This window comes from Neolamprologus multifasciatus, chromosome 18, assembly GCF_963576455.1.
Source record: "Neolamprologus multifasciatus chromosome 18, fNeoMul1.2, whole genome shotgun sequence".
In the NCBI taxonomy this organism is placed as follows: Eukaryota; Metazoa; Chordata; class Actinopteri; order Cichliformes; family Cichlidae; genus Neolamprologus; species Neolamprologus multifasciatus.
Window position 1 is genome coordinate 14,360,047 of NC_140456.1, and position 21,828 is coordinate 14,381,874.

General features: G+C 38.7%; 1 protein-coding gene across 1 annotated transcript; it reads right to left on the bottom strand.

Moving 5' to 3' along the window:
* Nucleotides 1-20: 20 nt before the first annotated feature.
* oprk1 (opioid receptor, kappa 1) lies at nucleotides 21-21,218 on the bottom strand. The gene is made up of 3 exons (XM_085139466.1): nucleotides 9,209-21,218; nucleotides 8,127-8,479; nucleotides 21-5,801 (listed from the first exon to the last, which is right to left on the bottom strand). Exons 1-3 carry the CDS (start codon nucleotides 9,445-9,447, stop codon nucleotides 5,263-5,265), a joined length of 1,131 nt encoding a protein of 376 aa, XP_084995592.1. The 5' UTR covers nucleotides 9,448-21,218; the 3' UTR covers nucleotides 21-5,262.
* Nucleotides 21,219-21,828: the final 610 nt, after the last annotated feature.

The window sequence follows — 21,828 nt, forward strand, 5'->3', positions numbered from 1 at the left end:
TCCAAGGAGAACCTTTTGTCCCCACAGATTGCATCCACCATCAGGCTTTGTTACTCCCCCACTGCAAATAAAATGGCAACAAGTGTAGGTTTTACTTAGATTTTAGATTTTATCTTTTAATCTGGTTCTTTCAAGAGCATGTTATTATTTATTGATTGTAATGTATAATCCCCAAAGACTAAAAACTGCTCTCTACAGAGTAAAATTCCATTGAAATGAGTAGTTATAGAAAGGTTGGTACTGCTTTATAATATGGCATCTTTTATTCAGGATTTGTAAGTTGTAAATTTCATTACTAATGCTTTGCATATCTATTCTCAGTGGTACAAGTATTCAGGTCCTGCATTCCAGTCCATGTAGAGAAAAGGTGGAACTCATGCAAATTAATTCCTCCTGGTTCCTGTAATAGTTTTTAGACTTTTACATTTTTAAAAATTATTTCAAAGAATGGGCCATATGTAACTTTTTATAGAGTCATTACTCCAAACAGAGCAGCATGCTGGTGCACTTATTAGCAATGCCTACCCAGAGCAAGAATTTGAACCTGCTAGTCAGCTGTAGTCACTGCATGTTTACATTTTCTCCATGTGCCTGAGTGGGTTTTCCTGTGGTGCTCTGGTTTTCCCATACAATACACAGACATGCATGTCAGGTTAACTGGCTGTATAGCTGTGATGGACAGTCCAATCTGTTCCCAGTGTCAGTTGAGGAGGATTAGGGCTTAAAAAGATGAATGGATGACTGGTGACTCCAATGGACAAGGCAAATCTGAGGGATTCTGAGATGTCTTTTCTTTTTTGATTAATTTAATGATTTCCAGTCTGGGGTGTCAAACACAATGTGACGGAGGCTAAATGCTGTTTTGGGTCGGCAGGTTTTGAAAAATGTCTCTAGTTATATTTATCATGGATCAGCACGCATGACACTTGCTTTGACATTTTGGCTCCTTCCTTCCTCAAAAACTCCTCCCCAGCACTCCATTTACCTTTCATAACATCCCAAAACCAGTCTTCATGTAGTAACATATCTATGTCCTCACTGGGTGCCATTTTAAACAGTTGTTAATAGCCTGTTAATATGACATAATTACATATAATCTAATACACATAATTCTGTTTTCCCAGCACTTTCATTTTTAGCATATGGCTTATGAGGCAAGCAATAAGTAGGCACCTGTTCAATCCTTATTAGAAGGCAGAGCTTATTACTGAACCTGGCTAAATGTAATGGCTTGCAAATGCACTTGCACCTTGGGAGACAGCGAGAAAAATGCTGTAATCTTTGTAATTATAGCTGTCAGCTTCAACAATCCATGTAAGGACTGACTGATTTAATTTGCCTCTAAAATCCTTCAGAATCCCTTTTATCTGTGCACCATTATATTTGTCAGCTGCTGTAAGGAGGGCCACCTCATCTGGAAGCCTTTCACAAATGGCAACTGTATAAATAATGAAAAAACAAACAAACAGTCCTTTTGTAATAAAAAGTAAATAAAAACCTGCACAGCCGATGATAGTGTTTGAAAAATAAAGTGTCTCATTCTTGGCTGTGTGGTGTTGGGGAGCTGCCTTTGTCGCTCCACGCTCATTCTCAGTGTATTTAAGTTTTCCTTTTTAGCTACGAAAACAATTTTCTTATCTCTCATCAGCAGGATAACATTTTTCATTTGTGTCTATCCAGTGTTCCAAATATTCTTTATTTTTTTCTCATCTGTTGCAATTATTGATTATGATTTGCATTACAAAGCATTACAAAGTTATATATCGTTGAATCAACAACATCCATCCCAACCTCTTAACTGTCACAAAATATCTGACTTTATAAGATCAACATAAACAGTTTTCAATTTACTACCATAAATAAACAGCAAGTGGATAGTTAAATTGTAGTAGAAATGGCTTTAAGCCAACTTTTGATAACTTAGTATGTATTATTAAATAGAATATTGTTAACAATTTAAAAACAAATTAAAAAACCCAAAATATTGGTTTGTTCTTTTCCCCACAGCTTCAAATAGTAATAACCCCGTCTTAATCACAAGCTCAAACACAAATCAAGACAAATCAACAAGATAAATAAAAAGATAGGAAGGTCACAGCAGCGCCAACATATCATTAAAGTCATCACACAGGGGCTGAACTTACAGTCAGTGCAGATTCTTCCACAAGGCTGACTACACAAAGTGCCATACAATTAGCACAACAAGCATGGACCTCTGCCTCTCCCTCAGTGTGTTCACCATGGAAACATTAACATTGTATCTGAATTGAATTTACTTAATAATACCTTGAAAAATAGAAGCACTGAGGAGGTGGGCTATACAGTCTTCCTACCACTTTTCTTGACAAATAAGCTTTAAAAAAAAAAAAAAAACTTCCTTGTGCCCACGCTGATTTAACTGAAGACTGAACTGAAGCTCTCCTTTGTATTCACCTCGAATCTCACATTTCTCAGCTTTATTGTGACTTAGTTGTGCATGTGTGAAACATGTTTTTGACATCCAAAGCTCAAAGATACATCAAAATATGTCCAAACATCCACAGCAGCAGCAGCATTAGACATAAATGAGCTGATATTGTGCTGCATCAAATAATGTAATAGCATTAGAGGAATAATTAAGAGAAACATATCATAACAACACATATCCTCTGTAAGATGTTAATCCTCTTACATAATGTTACAGCTACTAAGCTCATATGGGATAAACTGTACTTTAATAATAACAAGTCTTAAACTGTAAGTGCTAAAATCTACCTGCTATTTTATTTTAAACAAGCACAACAGCTGAACTCTGGTGCAGAAGATAAGGCACACAAACAAGGCACAAAACACAACTTCTGCTATAACACTATATCTTTATCAGATTTAAACAGGTGAATATATTACATTACATTTAAGAGTTTATTTGATTAAATCTGGGTGACCTGATGGCTACTAGAACAGCTACAATAATAAGTTCAGCAAACAAGGACGAGTCAGTAAATCGTTTTACAAAGATGAAAGAAAGACTTATCATAGACCATTACGAAGCACTTTGAACCATCTAAAATGAAAGGAATTTAACACACCATAAAAAAAACCTTTCGGTATTTGTGTGCAGTGAAAGAGCGATGGCCATAATAACAAACTGTTTCGTACAGAATGTCTGCGGCTGATGAAAAATGTATGTAAAGCTGAAAGAGCCGATGTGTTGCCATTAGAATCTAATGCTCCATGTCACATTTCAGCACATAAACTCACAAACACACATTTACCAAGCCCAGACTATGGTGACAAGTTGAGAGGAAATTTACAGCATAGACATTAAATTGCACTAAATGCTGAAAGCACTGTTGTGTAGATACAATACACTGTTGTCCTGATGGCGGTTGCCTTAAAGCCCTCTGCCCATTTTTTTTTCTTTTACATGCGGTTCTAGTTTCAGAGTAGATGAGAAAAGGCTGACACTGTGTCCTGTTATCTCAAAGAGACTGCAGCATCGCAGCTCTAAATGTTCAAAGATGCAGTTAATACAGTTCAGCTTCAAACTGAACCTACAACTGAAGAACAATACCTACTGATGTTTTGACAACGAAGCCGTCAGTCAAAGTCAAGCAGCGGGTCAAGGAGAAAATACTTTGATTCGCTCTCTTCAGCGTTTTAAGTCGTGAATATCAGAGGATTAATCCCTGAGAGGCTACTAAATATTCTACATTAGTTAACTGTCAAAGTGAAAGGACTATTCACACACTTTTAACACCAAAGCGCCAAACTGCAATGCACATCTATAAAACAATGACACACAGTAATGCACATTGTTCCCAACATCATCAGGGACAGTCACTTTTTTTATCCAGTTTCTTAAAGAGCTTTGATCTTATTCATGTTAATATTAAAGCCCAGACAGTTTACAGGTCTAGTTAAAAAAGTGTTTATCTTCTTTAAACATCTTGCTTCATCTTTGCAGTGTTGCCATCAACTATGTGAAAAGGTGCAAAAATTGCATTTTCTCAATTGGCCACTCGAGGCAGTCTCCAAAAGCGAGTCGTTCTCCACAGACTGCGGTGTCAAAATACCTGACTTTAATGTCTTGATGCATGCTCAAGCATCAAGTTACTAAATCCCAACAGGTTGATTCACTGGGCTAGTTTCAGTCATTGTGCAAATGTACTGTTTATTAGGTTGGGGAAACCTAAAGTCAGCTGAGACTGAAGAAGTCTCTTGGATGAGTGACGAAATGTTTCTCCCACTGAAAACGCTGCGTCCAGATGAACAGAATCAACCTTTTGGGACTCGACTTTAATGTTTGCAGTAAAAATAATGATTTCAATTTCTGTAGCTAATTTCCACATTCACAGCAACTAGACAGGGACGGGTTTTTGTCTTAGTTGTTATCCTGTTTGTAACTAACTCATTTTCTTTTTGCATTAAGGCTTAAGGATACAAGGAATACTGCAAATCCACTTCACAGACCTAGACTTCTTGACTGTGTTTGTGGGGTCAGTGTTATATTTTTGATGCAATTTTCTAACAAATAATATGGCTTTCTGAAAAGACTTCTGATTAATGTAGTGTTCTGCCTGTATATGTCTTATCACTATTTAGCAGGTATCTGCATGGGATAATGATGATGCATCCCACTATCCTTTGAATATGATTTCTTTTTAAAAAGAAGATAAAAAAAACACAATAAAAAAGTAACATCACACTTATAATGATAAACTTGCGAGTGGGACTTTAAACTCTTTTATACTTAAATACCAAAACTACCAACAGGTTCATCTTTCTGTCAAGAATTTTTTTTTACATAACTTGAACTGAAGCCTATTCATGTCTGGGCATCTTTTAAAAACTTAAGTCGTCTCTGTGTACTATTACATACAGTTCATTCTTTTAAGGCTTAATTATCTGTGTTCTGTGGTCTCCAACACGACTGAAGTGTATTCCTTGGTGACTATTTTTAGTGAGAAATTAATACTTTTTAGTGACTTCAGTGACTCATTCATTGCAGCAGAGTAGCGTACAGAAAATTAGAAACTCCAATCTTTGTTGGTTGTGGCCTTTTCATGGGATTTGTGTAGTAAGAATAAAACAGATTAGCACCAGGCTAATCTTTTAAGTGAACATGTTTTTGGCTTATTTGACCAACGTGCTGGATACAGAGCTAAAAATCTGGCCCTGACTCTGGCTTTTATCTCAGATAGCTGTAGTGATTTGAGTTAAGCCCAGCTCATTGGAGTCCTCCCAGCTCTGATAGGGCATAGAGGACATGTCCATGGCTAGTCATACGGGCCTGGCTTGCTTTACGCCTCCCCGAGCTTCTGCAGGGCAAGAATGATCCCGCAGAGTGCTTCTCACACGGCTCACTCCATGACAGTCACCTTGTCCTTGTGTTCTGGGACAGCAAAAGTCTCTGAAGCATCTCTTGAAGTTCTCATCCAGGAAAGCATAGAGGATGGGGTTAAGGCTGCTGTTGGTGTAGCCCAGCGCTACGCAGAAGAAGTAGGCGGCCATAACAGCCGTGGTCTCGGGGACATTTGTTGACAGCGTCTTGACCAAGATGAAGATGTGAATGGGTGTCCAGCACACCACAAAGACGGCGACCACCACCAGCACCAGACGGGTGATGCGACGCAGGTTGCGGTCCTTCTCGCGCGAGCCTGACAGCAGCCGCACGCTCTTCAGCCGCATGACCATCAGAGTGTAGCAGACAGTTATAATGATGACCGGTGCCACAAATGCAAAGATGAAGACACAGATCTTCATCAGCGTGTCCCAGTAGATGTAGGGATCAGGGAACTGTAAAGCACACTCTGTAGTCCCTGTTAGTTACAGAAGAATGCAGTTATAGGAACACACAGCAGGAAATGCTCAAAATGACACGCTAATGTCAGATTGACATGTTCAAAGTTACATGTCAATCTGACATCTTTAAAAATGTTTAGTGAATGGTTTTCTTGTGTTTATTAGCATGAAGCTGATGGATATGAAGGATGTGTTACTCTCAGGACATTAATAGCAGTAAAAAAAACCATATGACTTAACCCTGTAACTCCAAACGCATTATATCTGACACATGAGTTATTGTGAGTTTTTGAGACCTCCATCGCCAGTGTGATTTCTTTTCCCCCCTGAACACCTAAATGCATTTCACAAAAATGCTGGATGTAGTGAATATGATTAAAAGTCATATATGCAAATAGATATGTAAAGTCTTTTTTTTTTCTTTTTAATTGTCAGAAGGCTCTAAACACTCCAGTTTAAAAAACAAATTGAATTTTTCTGGAAATTATTTCCCAGTTCTGGCTTTACTGGGTTAAAGTTTAACCGACCCGATTTAGGTCAGTTAAACTGTTTGTAAACATTAAAGTCTGGCTATAAAACACTAAAATACATTCATAAACACCATGAAAAACTGTTTCGTTTCTCAGACATTTTACATTCACAAGCCACTTGTTTGGATAGAGCTGTTTATCCCTTTGTTAATGTAAATATTTAATCAGCTGATCACCTGGCTGCAATTCACTGCATTTAGACATGCAGACAAGTGACTTTAAACATGCTGTTTCATTGAGAATTTCAAGGACAACCATGTCTTGTGTTTACGAGAAAATATCCAATGTGTTGCAATTCTCTGAGTGAAAATGCTTTTTGATGTCAGAGGTCAGAGGAGGAAGAAAAGACTGCTTTGATCTGATGAGACAGTAATTCAAATGACCACCGATTACAGCTGAGGCTCGCAGGAGAGCATCTCTGAATGCACAGCATGTCAAACCTTGAAGCGGGTGGGCTACAGCAACAGAAGACCATGCTCAACCACTCCTGCAAGCTAAGACCAGGTAACTGAGGTGACAATATGCATGGACACTAGCAGACTGAAAAAAGTGGTGAGTCTGGTGGGTCAGAGTTTGGTATAAATGACATGAAAACATGATCCTGCCTTGTATCAACGTTTCAGGCTACTGGTGGGGTATTGATGTGAGAGATATATTCTTGGCACACTTTGGGCTCCTTAGCACAAACTGAGCATTGTTTAAACACCTCAGTCTACCTTATTATTGTTCCTGAACATGTCTGTCCCTTTATAACCACGGTGTAGTCATTAACAAATTTCCCACATGTGGGACTAATAATGGTTATCTTATCTTATCTTATGATGGTTGCCTCCAGGAGGATAACACACAATACCATCATCCCAAACTGATTTTTTGAAAATGACAATGTGTTCGCTGTGCTCAAATGGCCAGCAGCAACTGCCTAGTGCTATCATGTCAATATGGACCAAAATCTGTGAATAATGTTTCCAGCGTATTTTTGAATCTGTGCCACTAAGAATTCAGGCAACAATGAAGGCAAACAGAGGTCCAGCTCAGCAGGTGTACCTAATAAAATGGTGTGTATTATGTTCTCAGTAGACATAGTTTGACAGATTTTTTCATGCTATCTTATCTTTTGTTGTGTATTTTATTTGTTTAATTTTCCACCCACCTCCATTCAGTTCCCCAAAGAGGAGTTATGCTTTCAATACTAAACAGAGGGACTTAAAGTCAAGTGTTGGCAAACGAATTTCCCTCTGGGATTAATAAAGTGTCTCTGATTATGATTATGATCCTTTTGGGCTCCTTTGATTTCCTGTCCTGCCACCAGCATGGCTTAGACATGACAATGTGAGAGAGATCCTGTGATGCATAAAAGTTGTCAATTGAGGAAGCTAAAGTCCAGAATTAGATTAATGAGCAAGTCTTTGGATAAAGTGTCTCGTACTCAATAGAGTTTCATTGTAAAGATGAATTTCAGACATTTGCTGAAAGAAAATATGTTCTTCTATTATAACCTTTCTAAAGGAAGACCCAATTTCCATGTCATAGCTTCAGCAAATCAAGTAGCTAATAGGCTGTCATCAGACCTATAGAACACCCTGTTCATTGAATGTGAAGTAGCCAATTGAGATAATTCTCAGCTGGAAATTATATAGAGCTTTTAGCATGAAATCGCATATGAGCCTCCTTAGTACAGAAGAAGGTAATTTGTCTCTACAGCAGACAGACTATAAATAAACAGTGAAATATAACCCAAAAAAAAAAAAACATATAAAAATTAGATAAAGAACAGATGTAGGGTCATACCAGTGCATAAAATGGTCATACCGTTATTAGTATTGGTGCTGCCCAGTATCATGGCAGGGATCCCAGCAGCCGACGACAGCACCCAGATGATAACATTGATGATCTTGGCCTTGACGGGGGTCCGGAAATCCAAGGCCTTAACAGGGTGACACACAGCTACGTAGCGGTCAACGCTCATCATGGTCAAGGTGAAGATGCTGGTGAACATGTTATAGTAATCGATGGAGATGAAAACTTTGCACGCTATCTCGCCAAACGGCCAGGAGCTGAGCAGGTAGTCGGTGCTCTGGAAGGGCATGGTGGTGGTGACCAGGGCGTCAGCCACGGCCAGGTTAAAGATGTAGATGTTGGTGGCTGTTTTCATTTTTGTGTATCTGGGGGGGAGGAGTGGGGAGAGTAGAAGTAAACACAATTCTCTTTGATTTTCTTTCATCTGGGGGGAAGCGAGAGTGATTAAATCATGTGTTCAGTATAATAAAGGGAAGCAACATGGGGGAAAAACCTGTCATTGTTTCCATGAGGTATTAAAGTCAAGCTTACATGATTATATGATAGGGAACACATGAGCTCTGACTAACACACTGTCGTCAGGGACATCTATCTATCTATCTTTCTATCTATCTATCTATCTATCTATCTATCTATCTATCTATCTTTCTATCTATCTATCTATCTATCTATCTATCTATCTATCTATCTATCTATCTATCTTTCTATCTATCTATCTATCTATCTATCTATCTATCTATCTATCTATCTATCTATCTATCTATCTATCTATCTGTGTGTGTGTGTGTGTGTGTGTGTGTGTGTGTGTGTAACAAGAAAACACACTATATGCATGCACTATACAGTTGCAGAAACGACAAAAATCCAACATTTGCTTCATTTTAAACCTCATTTCTGTTGATGTATGTCCCAGAGCTGATACTAAACTTAATGCTTTTCTGAAAACACATGAGCAAACACACTGCAAAGGAGTTGATCAGTGCGCACCGAATTCCCATTTTATGAGCTACTCCTGCAGATACGCACTCGGTTTCAAGCTGATGATCATGCTCTTTCACACAACAGATAACACGCTTTCAAAGCTGATAGCTCACCTTATGATGACATACATCACCAAACAATTGCCGACTAAGCCCACCACGAACACTATGGAGTAAACGGCGACTATGATGGGGATGATGGGCGACATTGGCTCGGGTTCAGCATCCCAGGTGCCGTTGGCAGTGTAGTTGAAGATATCCGAAGGTTGCCAGGTAAAGTTTGGGATGCACTCCCCCGGCTGGCCCGAGGGACACCGGTCCTCTTTGAAGATGTGCACCACGTTGCTCTCCATGGTGCTGAAAGCTGCCGCCGCCGCCGCTGCTGTTGCTGCTGCTGCTGCTGTTGGGCGTAAACTGACCGTTCAACTTAAATTGGTGCAGACCAAGACAGCAGAATATCTGGCGACTGTTTAAAAAACAAGGCATTTTTTTCCATTAGCACACACTGTGGGATCTGTGTGAGAGAACAAGAGCCAACACAACGCGCTCAAGGACATCATTACACAAGTGTGACACCACCTTACCTGCCTTCCCGCTTCCAAAAAAGTTCATTGGAACAAACCAAGGCGGATGATCAGAAGTGCAAACACGGACTGAAATCCGGATGCGAGGAAAAACGTGAGAAACAAAAGGTTTCCGGGTAGTTGGCGAACGCACAGCACAATCCACTGGCTGTGCCACTGCTGCGTCCCCGAAGGTGCGCACTGGAAGCCCGCACTGCTCATTCAGTGACATCAGAGGCAGCGCCAACAGATATTACAGAGTATCCAGCCAGAATAAGGGCTCTTACCACAGGAATAACAGCTAGATAGAAACACAGCCCGTTTGTCACTCTTTTATCTAGATTTGGACCGTTTTTGTTTTATTTCTGGTACTTGCATTACTAGTGACTAACGCACTTTGACCGTTAAACCACCCTTTAAGCTACACAAAATAATGAAAATAATCTTTAAAATATATTTTTTTCCCTCTTTGTGTTCAAACATAATGTTATGAATTCCTGTTTTTGCTGCCAACTGACGTGAGAGCTACCACCGCAGTGCAAAAAAAGAGTCCTGGTTGCTGAAGGTTATAAGACATTTTAACGCCGACGTCAGGCGATCTAACCAAAATATATATATATATATGAATGCAATGCATATGAAACAGCCTGAGCGGAAATGAGCGATAACAAAGGGCGCTTCTTTGCGCGGCTTCACAGGAAAAAAGAGGGAAAAAGTGATCATCACGTCATCAACACTTTTGTTTACAATTTTGACCGGAATTAGTTTTGCTGCAACAGTAGAGAAGTCTCATTTTTCAGCTTTGCCTTTAATCTCCGTGAAAACATTTTCCTTGCGCATTGTCTCTCTTTTATTGATTTAACTTGACCCGAAAACATGGATCTACTCGTCCACCCCACAATAACACAAAATGTAAAAGCACTGAGATGTCAAACTAACGAATCACTACCATCCCAAATAAAGAAAGCACCAGTCCCGATATTACAGGCTATTCCATTGTAACCTGTCTCCCCCTTTTTCCCCCAACAGTGAACAGACAGATTCCAACCAGCACGTAATTAAGCGTGTGCTCTTTCCTTTCCTTCGTTTCATGCATTGACAGTTGTTGCTTAGAGACCCATCATGGCCAGGTGTAACTTGAGTGACAAGGCCTTTTTGTAGGTGTGTTTCTATTGTCAAGGACGGACTTGACTTTGTGAGATGTCATGTGTTGTTGTTGTTTCTTTTTTTGTACAAATATTTGATGCAAATCCCATTTGAACCTTGAGAATCGCATCGTTTCCCTCTGCGAGTGAAGGAAGGAGGCAGTTACAGTGTTTACCCTCAGTCTTATAAGTGCAGTGCCAAAGGTCTGTTTGCACATAGATACAATCTGCTACTGTTCCTCTGGCACTTGAAACAGTTTATATATATATATATATGTATTTGCGTTCCAGAGGAAGAGAGGAAATGTTTGTTATGTAACTTCCTGTAGATGAGGTCAAGAGGGAATTCCTCTTCGCATTTTCCTCCACTTTGCATAGTGGGCCCAAGACCCTATCTCTTCAGTAAGATGCTTCACTTTAATGATGAAACAACTTTCAGTGAAACAACCTAATTTCACTTTTTGTTGGGGATTTCCCAAATGATCTATTTAAAAAAAAATTCTTTCAAGAGCTCTTCACCTGCTGATTAGTGTCGCATTTTGAAATTTTCCATTTATTTAGCTCCATTTGAAAACTGTCCTTCCATATGCAGTATTAGTTTCCACTTTAGCATTCACTGAAAGATTGCATCAACAGAAAAAAGATAGCTATTGCGTGCAGCTTTTGGAGATTAAAAAAAAAAGCAGAATGTGCTTCCCAGACACAACCTCTTCCCAACAACAGAGTAATACTTCTTTGATCCTACAACTATATTATTGATTAATCTTCAAAATATCTGCCTTCCCACCCACTCTCGGTTACACAGAGGAAAAACTGCCGCTTGCAGAGAGGTTTAAAGCCTTAAGGTTGCTGTGTTCAGCAAAACAGTTAAGAGTAAGTAAGAGGTCAGTTTAAAAGGTTGCTTCTGTAATCCAACATGACATATTTTTGTTCAACACATCTGTCTGCCTGAAGCTGATGAGTGAAGCTACTGTATTAAAAAAAATATGGTGAAAGATGCTAAAATTTTCCACACAGTTGCGGGATATTGTAGAGCCAGGTGATAAATCTCTGTGGGTAAATAAATCTTACACAATACATCAAGTGACATCACCATCATTATATTATAAAAAATGGTCTTATGAAATGTGAAATCCTGTGTATTCAGTTTAATTTGATTTTATTTATTCTAAAAAATTTTAGCAGTCTTTAACAGTATTCAATACCTTGCATGTGACGAGAAGAACTTTAATATTTACTGTTGATTTAACAGGGAGCCAGTTAAGGGAAGCTAATAGACACAATAAGGTCTCTCGTTTTTGTCCCTGTTAGTAGTCGCACTGCATCATTATGGATCGACTGAAGGCTTTCAGGGAACTTATTTTTTAAACAACTCGATAGCAATGAATTAAATTCAGCCTCAGAGTAACACATGCACAAACTAGTTTTTCACTGTCACTGTCACAGAGATGAAAGAAAGAAATTCTACATATTTGTTTATTGTGCACACTGAAGGACATATCCTGGCCAAAAGTAACTCCCAGGTTCCTCAGTGTTATGGAGGGAAAGTTAATGCCAGACAGAAAAATGGTCTTTCAACCCACTTCCAGCATTTTGCACAATTTTGTGAATAATAATTTAATGTTAAAAAATATTCTAAATGCTCTATTTTGTACCACTATATACTCCTCTGAAATTGTCACTAGTTGTTTTTTGCAATGTGGAGTTTCTTTAGTAGTGTGTAGTCAAATATGAGACTTTTTGTTTGTATTTTAAAGAGCCAGTGCTCAAACATTATTTGATGCATCTGTCCCAAATTACAGCTCCTGATTCAATTTAATGGTAGGAAAGGCCTGTGAAAATATCATGCTTTTATCTTTAAAAGTTTTTCATGTTCAACATTGCCTCAGATTTCAAAGAGAAAGAAAAAAGGCTTGGAAGTGGGAGGACAGTGCTTTTTAAAAGTATCAATATCTAGAAAAGTATTCTATATAGGAAACTAAAAATTCACAGGAATCATTATACATGTCTGGACTTTAGAGCATAATGTTTTTAGGCAAATCAGAGACGGTCAAGTAATGAATGTTTTAAAAATGTCCTGTTTCGAGATGGAATGAACCACTGGTTCATAGTTTAAGTGATTTGTGTTATTTGGCTTAATAACGGTCTGTGGTTAGGTATCCGTTATATAGCAAAGAAAAAAATACAGTATTTTCAAATAATGTTACGGGAAATAAAAAAAATAATGGTCCCTGTACAGAACCCTGTGGAACTCCATGACTAATGTAGTAAAATGATGCTGCAACTCTTAAAACAAACAGTTCCTTTGCACATGATTACCAAGCTGTTTTATAACTACCGTACTTTTCAGACTATAAGGCACACTTAAAATTCTTTAATTTTCTTAAAAATCAACAGTGCGCCTTATAATCCGGTGCGCCTTATGTATGAATTCTGGTTGTACTTACTGATCTTGAACCGATTTTATGTGGTACACGGCACTCAAAAATGTGTCAAAAAATGTTTTAGTACGACTTTAGTAAGATATGAAGCCGTATTGCCGGAGCATTATGACTACTGTAGTCAGGAGCTTCAGGGAGTAATCTGGGTCCAAAACTCTGTGGGCTTCAGGTCTCAAAGTCAAACGAACACTGCAGCATCACTGACAGTTAAAAACTGTGTAAATTCTTTCATCTTTAATAAAATGATCAGCGTTGCTGCTTTATCAGGTGTAACAATTAAGTTTAACATCCAGGCACCCATAAAAACAGAACATATACAATTTAACGGAGTTAGAAGTTAGCTCGCTAGTTTTCACCTAAACATGATATACCATGTTCTGACTGAGAGATTTCTGAAAAATTAAAACGGACAGCTCTGCTATCACTTCCAACATAAATGAAGAGAGAAAAGTAAACAGCAGTGACTTTTGTAGGGTTGCTGAAGTTGGACTAGCTGGTATATAATGATGTGCTACGTGAATGCTAGCAACACAGCTATGTTAGCATAACATAAATGATGTTATGCTAACACCTTATAATCCCGTGTCCCTTCTGGTATGAAAAATATGGTACTTTTTCAAGATTTTTTTTTAAATTAAGGACGGTTAGAAATCAGTATCTAATCATTTATAAGATGGTTTTCAGCAGTGTTAATTAATAGAGATAAAATGATCAACATTTAAAATTGATGCATTAATTAATTTTAGACTTGTTTGAACAGCCTTGTAAGACTGGGCTTTAAAGGAGGAAATAATTAAACATGAAGGACTTAATAAAAACAATAATAAAAGCTTTTAAAGGAAATTGCAAATCCACAATAACAATTTTCATTTTCCAAATATGTATGTTTAGTGTTTTGGTTTTGGCTGCTTCCTTTTCCTAAAGAAAACTGAACAATGAAACCATCACATCAAAGTGGGTGCTATTGTTACCACAGCTAAAATCACAAAGCAGCATCCACATGTCCATGATAATACAGCACTGGCAGGGGTGGAGGTGTGGAGTTAACTGTTTTCTTTTTAATTTGAAAAGTACAGATGCTTAGCTTAATATTAACTGCTGACTCTTTGAAGATAAGACTTATAATTTAGACTGTCAGGATTTTGTATTTTTTCTTTAAAAAGAGAAACTGTCACAGTTTAAATATCCAAATGCAGTATTATTACCTTGCTAAATAAATACAATGTGCATAACAGAGAGCAAAAGTTTGAAATATTTTTTAAGCCTTTATATTCTAGATGATTCTAATCTGTTGTTTTGCTATTTGTCTCACAATCATTATTCCACTTTAGGCACAGTAGATAGGAACAGGTTACATGTTAAGCAGCAGCAGACCCATTAGGACAGCTGTTTTCTTCAGAGCCATTCAATAAAAGCCAGATGTTAAAACGTATTTTGGTTTACAAAATATGTTAAATATGGAATACTAGAGACCATTTAAATTGTGGGATGACAAGGATACATATGCTGTACATTCCCACATGAAGAGGGACATTTGGTTACCACAACCAAGTTAAAAAGCATGTTTCTAGAACTTTTTAGGTATTAATAATAACTAATGATTAAACACGGCGTATAAACACATTTGGAATTCAATTCTGGATTTAACAGGCAGCCAATACAGAGATGCAAATAGTGAAGAAATATCTCTCCTTCTAGTCCCTGTCAGTACTCTTGCTGCAGTATTTTGGATCAACTGAAGGCTTTTTAGGGAGTTTTTAGGACATGCTGATAATTATCACTTACAAGTCTAGCCTAGAAGTATCTAATGCATGAACTAGTTTTGGACTTTTATCCAAAGAGCTCAATTTTTATTTAATAAATCCTGAATAAGTTTTCCCTTGTACTTTTAGAGTCCATTAACTGCTGTTTGACAAACTTCAGGCAGGATGTCATGTGTATTTTACTCAGCGTGCCTTCTGTCTAACCACTGTACTACAAGCGCCTAATGGAAGAATTGCTGCTGATAATCTTCTAGCAGGTCAACCAGACCCCTGCAGAAGACTTCTGAAGCTCTGTTTGTGTGACTGTTGGGTTCTCTGTTACAGGGCCAACATGCTTTCTTACACACAGTGGCCTCTAGCAAGAGTGTTGTGGATTTGTTTATGACATATATACCTGTATACACCGGACATATACTCACACACACACACACACACACACACACACACACACACACACACACACACACATATATATATATATATATATATATATATATATATATATATATACACACACACACTGGAGTGTTTATTTAATGGAATCACTGTGATAAGCATATGTGTAAAATCACAAGACCCACATATGTAGGTCAAATATTATCCACAATTATATATAAGTTTGTGCCACTTGTTGTATATGAACATATGTGATCAATACTGTCTGAAATAAGTAATAGTAATTAGGATCAATAAGTTACCTTTGATTGTGTTATGGCCAACGGTGACGTCCAAACAAAGGGTTAAATACACTTGGCCCTGCTAAGATGCACCTGGGACAGCTTTTGCCCATCTCCGTTCCCCAAAGTTGTGAAAACCCCTTTTTTAACGGATATAGTAGCATACCCCTGGCAGCAAACTTGACAAAGTTTTCGGGAGGATTAATTGTTTTCTCTCTGCAGTCTGTTTAATATCTGTAGTTTTGCAGACTTTTGGACTCACTCTGGCCATAAAACTGTCAAAGGGACCCAATTAAAAATGGTGGATGCTGGGAACAGTGCTTGGAAAGTTATGGAATAGTGCCAGAAAGTTATGTAACACTAGTGTCAGAGATTAAAGAAGGAACAAAGTGCAAATTGACAAGTGATTGGGGAAAAGTATTGACAAAAAAATTACATTTATAATTGGGGGTGAGACAATAATTATTAGTTTAAATTTAATACTGATCAAGCAAAAAAGAAGGAATGGAAAAATACCCAACAGCAGGATGAGGAGGGCTGATATGGCCCAGGATGCTTTTTTCCTGTCTGTCATTTCGTGTGTCTGTGCTGTTTGTGCTTAAACCCCGGGGTTCACATCGCTTTGCTTTTTTGCTATTATTTTTCTGTAAAATGTACTGTTTTTCTGTTCTGTGTATTAAACTGTTCCAAGAATTCTACTCTTTTGCACAGGATCTTTTTGAGTGATTTGATTTTGATTGGATCTGAAAAGCTGGACCTCCACATCGTTGGCATAATAAGGTTATCATATTGGCTTCAGAATTTGCAACCCAACAAGAGCCTTGTTAATTTTAGCAATTTCACAATTACAGAGGCCACTGTGCCTTTAAGAAAACTCTAGGCTACTTGCTGTCCATCACCTTACCATAGATGGGCTCCACTAAAGTTTAAAACACACTTCAGTGAATATTAAATCAAACGGGATACATCTGACCACAGTATGAAGCATCACAGCAAAGGTTTACAACTTTTGCAAGAGAGAAATTTCCAAGAGAATTATTTTTAATAAATGAAGGTAAAATTGTATTAATTATTGAGTGTTTTGAGATGCCAAAAAAGTCTGTTTCTTTTCTTTGATATTAAACACAATAAAGTGTGCAAGCATCGAAGGGGTTTTAACACCTAAAGTTACTGTTTATGCTTAAGATCCTACTCTGATAGTGAATAATCTCAATTTATTTAAGTACTTTATGGGTTTTTAGCACTCTCCTCTCTTTTCCACTCTGGCCCTGGGGCTCAGCAGTCTCTTCCTATTGATGAAATGGGGTGTCATTTCCAAAACTACAGATTACTGCCATCAAGATCAATTTGCAATCACAGTGGAACTCATAATAATGTGTCATCACCCCAAAACATCGCTTTTTGTTCACTGCTGTCCAGTCAATGTTGAATTTCTGCAAAATGTCCTTCTTTTTAACAGCATTCAATTTGATTTTGAAAACTTTAGATGAAAACAATTTAGAGATACAGGAAGATAGCCTATTAATGATCTTGAACCTGAATGTGGTTTCTTGCCATCGCCAGCTCTTTTTTCTGCAATAATCATGTAATCATTGATCACATAGCAAATCTGCTGCTGGCTTTCTCATTTGCCAGTGTGTCAGTTCCAAACTATCCAGCCAATTATGAAGACCACTGTATGAAGGCGACAGTCTGAACTTTATATGCAGATCATGTCTCGCAAAGATCATCACCTGCATATCCAGATATCCAGATGGTGTGGTCCCTTCAGGTCTGCTCTGGATGAAAGTGACTTACTTTGTAATGATGTGATTGATGTGCACTGTGTTTGAGCATTTACCTGCAGTTTGAGGTGTTCTGGTTGTACTTTCGAAAAATGTAAATGTGTGGTTATTGCAGTGTCATCAGAAAAATGTTAAAAGAACATCACACAATTTCCTCAGATTAAGTCAATCTTACATGCCTGTTTGACTCTTTCTCTGACTTGCCACCGTGATCTTAAATCTTGTCATGTAATGCTGTGAAAATGCAGTGTTATTGCTGAAATATGTTTTGGGAACATTTTGTCCGTAAAGATGAAAGAATCTGGAGGGACTTTCATTCGATGAATAGAAGGAAGAAGCTACCAAAGGGCCTTGATAACTCAGTGACATGAAGAGACCTGTTCCTACTTCAAAGGGAATGGGTGCTCACACCAAATATTGTGGCTTTTCTGTAAACTGCACCCCAAGTGAAGAAAACTCACCCACAGTATGGAAAATATGCAGTCAACACATTGTTTGGAGATGTAGCTGAGATATTTGAAACTTGTTCGATCAGTGTTACTGACTTTGATATTTTCAGACATGAACACTGAACAATTTTGGGATATTTTCTACAGTTTCTAGTGCTTCAAATGTGCCCACACTTGTGGAAAAGAGCATACAGGAGGCAGCCCATCTAAGCTGGCAAGTTAAAGACCTTTAATGTCCAGTCATCGCCTCAGATATTTGAGGTCCTGCACACATGTCTGCTGGGTAAATCATAGAAATGGTCCATAGTGCATGTTTACAATAAATAAATAAATAAGTCTTGAGACTGTGCTGGAAAACACTGCAAATCTTCTGGAAATGGCCCGTATTGCTAAATGCAAAAACAGTTAGAAAAGTTGAGGAGAGAAAAAATATCAGCAAATGTGTCTTATCATTAAAACCAAATCGGGTTTACTCTGTTTGGGAAAGGTGTGTATTTCTATGTGTGTGTGGGGTTCTTGCTAGGGTTCAGGGGGTTAAAGGTCTACATAATCCATTCTTCAATAATACAGATTGATTCAGGAATGCGAAAGGTTAATAGGTTTTGGTAAATGATGTAGGTTCATACTTCACACTGTGCAATAACAGCATACACCATGCTGCCATCAATCAGCATTAAGTATGGCCTAAGTGCTATATAACTACTGTTAGGTCACTCCAGCGCAAAGTGTTATTTACCAAAATGATTCAGTGAAAATAGCGTGACTTCACGCAGCTCACGCAGCGCCGCAGGAAAATGATTACAGTGCACCTGCACAAAATGTCAGGAATGGGTAATTGCAGTGTCCATACAACACAGCATGAGATAGCAGACGCACGCAGCTTAGCACAGCACACGTTATCGTCAGGCTTTAAGGGTGAGCTCACATAAGCATAAGCCTACTCTTGTATTTGTGATTCTCCTTCGATGGAGCCTTAAATCGAGCTTCACGCTGCATGCCTGTCGGCAGAGTCTTGTTTTGATTGTCACTATGGGAACGGACAGTCTCTGACCCATGGTTACAAGAGCAAAGGGATTTGATCGATGAAGCAAAGCAACAGTACCCTCCTCTGTGCGAGCTGATCTAACAATCTGACAGGCTGAGCAGATAAAGATGTCAAACACAAACTATTTAGAAGCACGAACTGGAAAACTTGTCCTTATTTTCCCTTCTTGTGTGTTAAACACACAAATATTCTGGAAATATTCAAACACTTTCCAGATAGAGTGGAAATAAAACTAATTAAGAGGTCAAGACAAGACATTGCCTCAGGGGACTTTCATGAGCAAACCGAGGCTCAGCGGATGGCAGTGAATGCAGAGAGCCAGTTTTGCACTTTGCTTCGACCCTGTACAGCAAATGTGGGTAGCATAATAATACAAATAAAAGCCAGGGGAAAGAAACTCTCTCGTTTTAGGGTCCCGAGTTCACTCAGTTGTTGCAGGTGAGCCTGCATAGGGACCACAGTGTGCCAGCTGCTGTAAATAGTGCTTGGAGAGCATAACGGGGTCAGACAACTGCAGTCAGAGGCAGTGAGCCTCTACATAAATATTGACTCTGCATACATCCCAGCTCACCACACCTTTTAGAGGCTAAAACACAAAGGATGAGTGCATCAAGCTGGAGCGAGAGAATGAGACAGAGAAACCTGATTTGAATGCTTCCTAACAAAAAAATTAAGGGATGTTTACATGCTCAAGAGGCTGTAGGTGTTGCTGTTGAACGCTGCTCATTATTTACTAAAGTTAAATCCCACCACACAGGAGACTCACAAGTAGTCTAAGACTTTAGTTCTGATTAGACTACCAATCTGAGCCCGATAGCTTGATTTCTGCAGAGGATTCAGAGCTGAAGAACATCCATATTTTCCTCGTGGAGTTTAACTGCAGCACCGAAGGCATCTGGAAGCAGATTTCCCATGAGCATTATGCTCCATAAATGCAGCAGACAGTGACGGTTGTAAATATTACTTAAGTTGTACAAAAGTGTTCATGTACCCCCAGGCAAGTGCCACATTTTGTAGATTTCTTGAAGCGGAAAACAACAAGATGATCACCACTTCACGTGTCAAGGCACCACTACCTTTATATTTCTTGAAATGATTGAAGTGAAAGAAATGTGACAATAATTTTAAGCTGAAAGGGTTTTTACTTGATCAAAAACCCTACTTTATCACATGTCTCGGCCATCTGTAATATGCATACGTTATCTCTCATAAATGAGCAAACGCGTTGTCCAGTTTTGCACGCAGTTCATCCAAGTGTCGCTGTACATCAGCAGAAGCCATTTCTTAATCTCGATCACTGTCAGCAATCCATGAAAGAAACACGAAACACTAGAATACTAAATAAAACACAGTTATATTCTGATTATCTTTGTGCAAAGTTAATGAGGGATGATCCCTCAGTGCATCTGACTGCCTCTGCATTAGTGGTGATGTTAAATGTAACTCCTAATGTCCAACCACACATTTAATTTGTATTTCATTCAGTATACTGGGATCTTCATAATAACTCATATAGTCTTCACCTAGGTAACAGAACAGCTAGAGGAGTCTGCTGGCTATTAAAATGAATGCAGGTTTAGGGCATTTCTTTCTGTCAAAAATCATCCCTCACACTCACCTCCACCCACTCCACCCTGCCTGCACTGTCTTCTTCACCTCTCTTGTGCACTGTCCGTTGCTTTGGACAATATTTAAACTCATTTACCTTCACTACCTTGAGCCCGTCTGTCGCCCCTACTCCACACCTCACCAGTATCTCGATGTCCACGTACACGTCCCACAGCAGTCTTACGTACTTCTTTCCCACTCAGTTAGTTCCTGAATTAGTACCACAGTTCCTCTCTTGGCACCCTATCACATGCTTTCTCTGGATCCACAAAGACAAGACCTTCCTTAAACCTCTCCATCAACACGCCACAAGCTCTTACTCAACATTAATAACCACAATGCGGCTCACTGATCTTCACTTCTCTTCTTAATCTAGTTTCAATAGTTCTTTCCCATATCTTCATGGCATGGCTCATCAACTTTATCTCTCTGTTGTTAATATAGCTCTGCACATGACTTTTGCTCTTGAAAATTGACACTCCTACATTCCTCTCACTTTCTAGGATTGTGTTAAAAAGTCCACTATCCTCTTGTAGACATCTCCATATGGTATGTCATTTAGACCAACTGCCTTTCCATTCCATGCTGCCCTCACTTCATCCATACTGTCTCTGCACTTCCTGATGGAGATCTGGAGGCAGGAATAGATGAAGGTACAGTGGGGCAAAAAAGTATTTAGTCAGCCACCGATTGTGCAAGTTCCCCCACTTAAAATGATGACAGAGGTCAGTAATTTGCACCAGAGGTACACTTCAACTGTGAGAGACAGAATGTGAAAAAAAAAATCCATGAATTCACATGGTAGGATTTGTAAAGAATTTATTCGTAAATCAGGGTGGAAAATAAGTATTTGGTCACCTCAAACAAGGAAAATCCCTGGCTCTCACAGACCTGTAACGTCTTCTGTAAGAAGCTTTTCTGTCCCCCACTCGTTACCTGTATGAATGGCACCTGTTTGACCTCATCATCTGTATAAAAGACACCTGTCCACAGCCTCAACCAGTCAGACTCCAAACTCCGCCATGGCCAAGACCAAAGAGCTTTCGAAGGACACCAGGAAAAGAATTGTAGACCTGCACCAGACTGGGAAGAGTGAATCTACAATAGGCAAGCAGCTTGGTGTGAAAAAATCAACTGTGGGAGCAATCATCAGAAAATGGAAGACATACAAGACCACTGATAATCTCCCTCGATCTGGGGCTCCACGCAAGATCTCATCCCGTGGGGTCAAAATGATCATGAGAACAGTGAGCAAAGAT

Coding starts and splice junctions, on each gene's coding strand:
- oprk1 (XM_085139466.1), bottom strand. CDS start 9,447: ATGGAGAGCAACGTGGTGCACATCTTCAAAGAGGACCGGTGTCCCTCG. Junction 8,480..9,208: donor GTGATGTATGTCATCATAAG/GTGAGCTATCAG, acceptor CCTCCCCCCCAG/ATACACAAAAATGAAAACAG. Junction 5,802..8,126: donor CAGCACCAATACTAATAACG/GTATGACCATTT, acceptor TGTAACTAACAG/GGACTACAGAGTGTGCTTTA.